At 41.0% G+C, this 1,767-nt stretch overlaps 1 protein-coding gene across 2 annotated transcripts in view; it reads right to left on the minus strand.

Moving 5' to 3' along the window:
• LOC109831505 (ribonuclease TUDOR 2-like) overlaps nt 7-1,767 on the minus strand; it is a 17,119-nt gene continuing 15,358 nt past the window's right edge. For both annotated transcript variants that reach the window (XM_020398839.1, XM_020398838.1), the window contains exon 17: nt 7-270. In XM_020398839.1, the coding sequence (XP_020254428.1) occupies nt 79-270 (192 nt within the window). In that variant the 3' untranslated portion in view covers nt 7-78. The remainder of the gene's footprint in view (nt 271-1,767) is intronic.

Genomic DNA, 1,767 nt, shown 5'->3' on the forward strand with positions numbered 1-1,767 from the left:
AACAGCTTCTAAGCTAAGAACCCTAGAAAACCTAAACGGATTTTACTTTTTTGCCCCCAAGTTGTGGGGAGCCTTTCTCTATTTACCGCGACCTGCAGGTTTTCTTGTGGGAGGAGCAGACTCTTCATCGTCTGATTGGACGTCCCCATACTGCCAAATTCCCATTCTACCCTTCTTTGCTTTATCTTGGAACTCTTCGAGGTTGTCAAGGGACGATTTTCTCTCCCTCGTGTCCCATCTATTTTTTCTTTCTAGTCTAGCAAGCCCTTCCTGCGTTAAACAGAAGGAGTTGTTGATTAGATCATAGAGCAAATTATCCCACAAGCTTAAGTCGTTTCATAAGGTTTCAGAGTAAAGCATTTTTATTTATTTGCTAATTAATTTATGCAATGGATAGAGAGAGGAAAGTTTTCTACAGAACTACAAAAAAAAAAGCAATTAAGATATACCATGGGCGAAAAATGTGCAGCAGAAATGAGAACAGTATAAAAAATGTTCTTGAGGATACAATAAGAGAGATATTATAGAGAGTGAGCGCAGCCATACGATATGAGGGGTTGCTTCTATGTACTAAGGACAGAATCAAATCACATACGATGAAGACCACTACATTCACCAGTTAGAAGAGGTAATAAGATATTAAGAGAGAACCATTTAACTCACCCTCTCATTAGGGTTTCCTCCTCCTTTTTTTTTGCTTCCAGGGTTTCTCTCTTACGCTTAGGGTTTCTCCTAGGAATTTTCCTAGGATTAACTATTAAACAAGTGGCTTCAGATCTCTCTACGAAGTAATTTAATCATGGCTCAAGCAAGAGAAGACGTATGGAACACACGTTAAAACTGATGGATAAAGAGGAAGATGGAGTGACCGTGGAGGATATCTCTGCTCTGGAAGAGTTTGTTGTCAGAAAATTTAACTTAGTTGGGAAGCTGTTAGCGAATACGCTATACAATAGAATAGAGAAGCGCTCATCACAACTATGAAGAGGTCGTGGAGGCTAAGAAAAGGTGCAATGTTCAGATATATCGGGAGGGATCTATTCCTTATACAATTTCAAGACGAGATTGAAAGAGGGATAAAGTAATGCTTAAAGGCCTTTGGAAGTTCGACAATGCATTGTTCCTGTTGACGGAGGTACAAGGCAGTGAAAAACCCTCAAATATTCAACTGAAAGCAGCCACGTTCTGGGTCCAAGTGTATGATTTACCGCTAATGCAGATGAGAGGGGGTGTAGCTCGTCGGACTCGCTCGGCAGTTGTAAGGGTTGAGGAAGTGGAGTCAAAGGATGGGGAAGATTATATTGGTTAGTTTATCTCAATAACAACCACTATCAACATTACAAAACACATTGTGTGATGATGGGTTTAGGTGGGGAAAAGAAGTCATGGGTTGCATTGAAATATTAAAGACTTGCTACTTTTTGTTTTTGCTGTGGGATATTGGGTCACACTGAGGGATTGCAACATAGCATTCAAACAACGGCAGGAAACGGAAGGAGTTGCGATCCAGTATGGACTATGAATGCGAGCACCAAACTTGATCCAAAGAGGATCTTCTACACAACTTTTGGGAGAGAACAAGAGGGATAGAAGTCCAAGTAGTCGAGGATGACGGAAATCATGAAGAAATCAGAGAAGGGGAGGAGGTGGGGGGAGAAGAGCTTGTGCCTGACACTATTCATCATCCAAACTCCATAGATAAATTAAGGGACATTGCTTGGAGGACAAGTGGAGATGACAGAAGGGAACCAATCAAAATTACCAATG

The sequence above is a fragment of the Asparagus officinalis genome, chromosome 2, assembly GCF_001876935.1.
Source record: "Asparagus officinalis chromosome 2, Aspof.V1, whole genome shotgun sequence".
NCBI lineage: Eukaryota > Viridiplantae > Streptophyta > Magnoliopsida > Asparagales > Asparagaceae > Asparagus > Asparagus officinalis.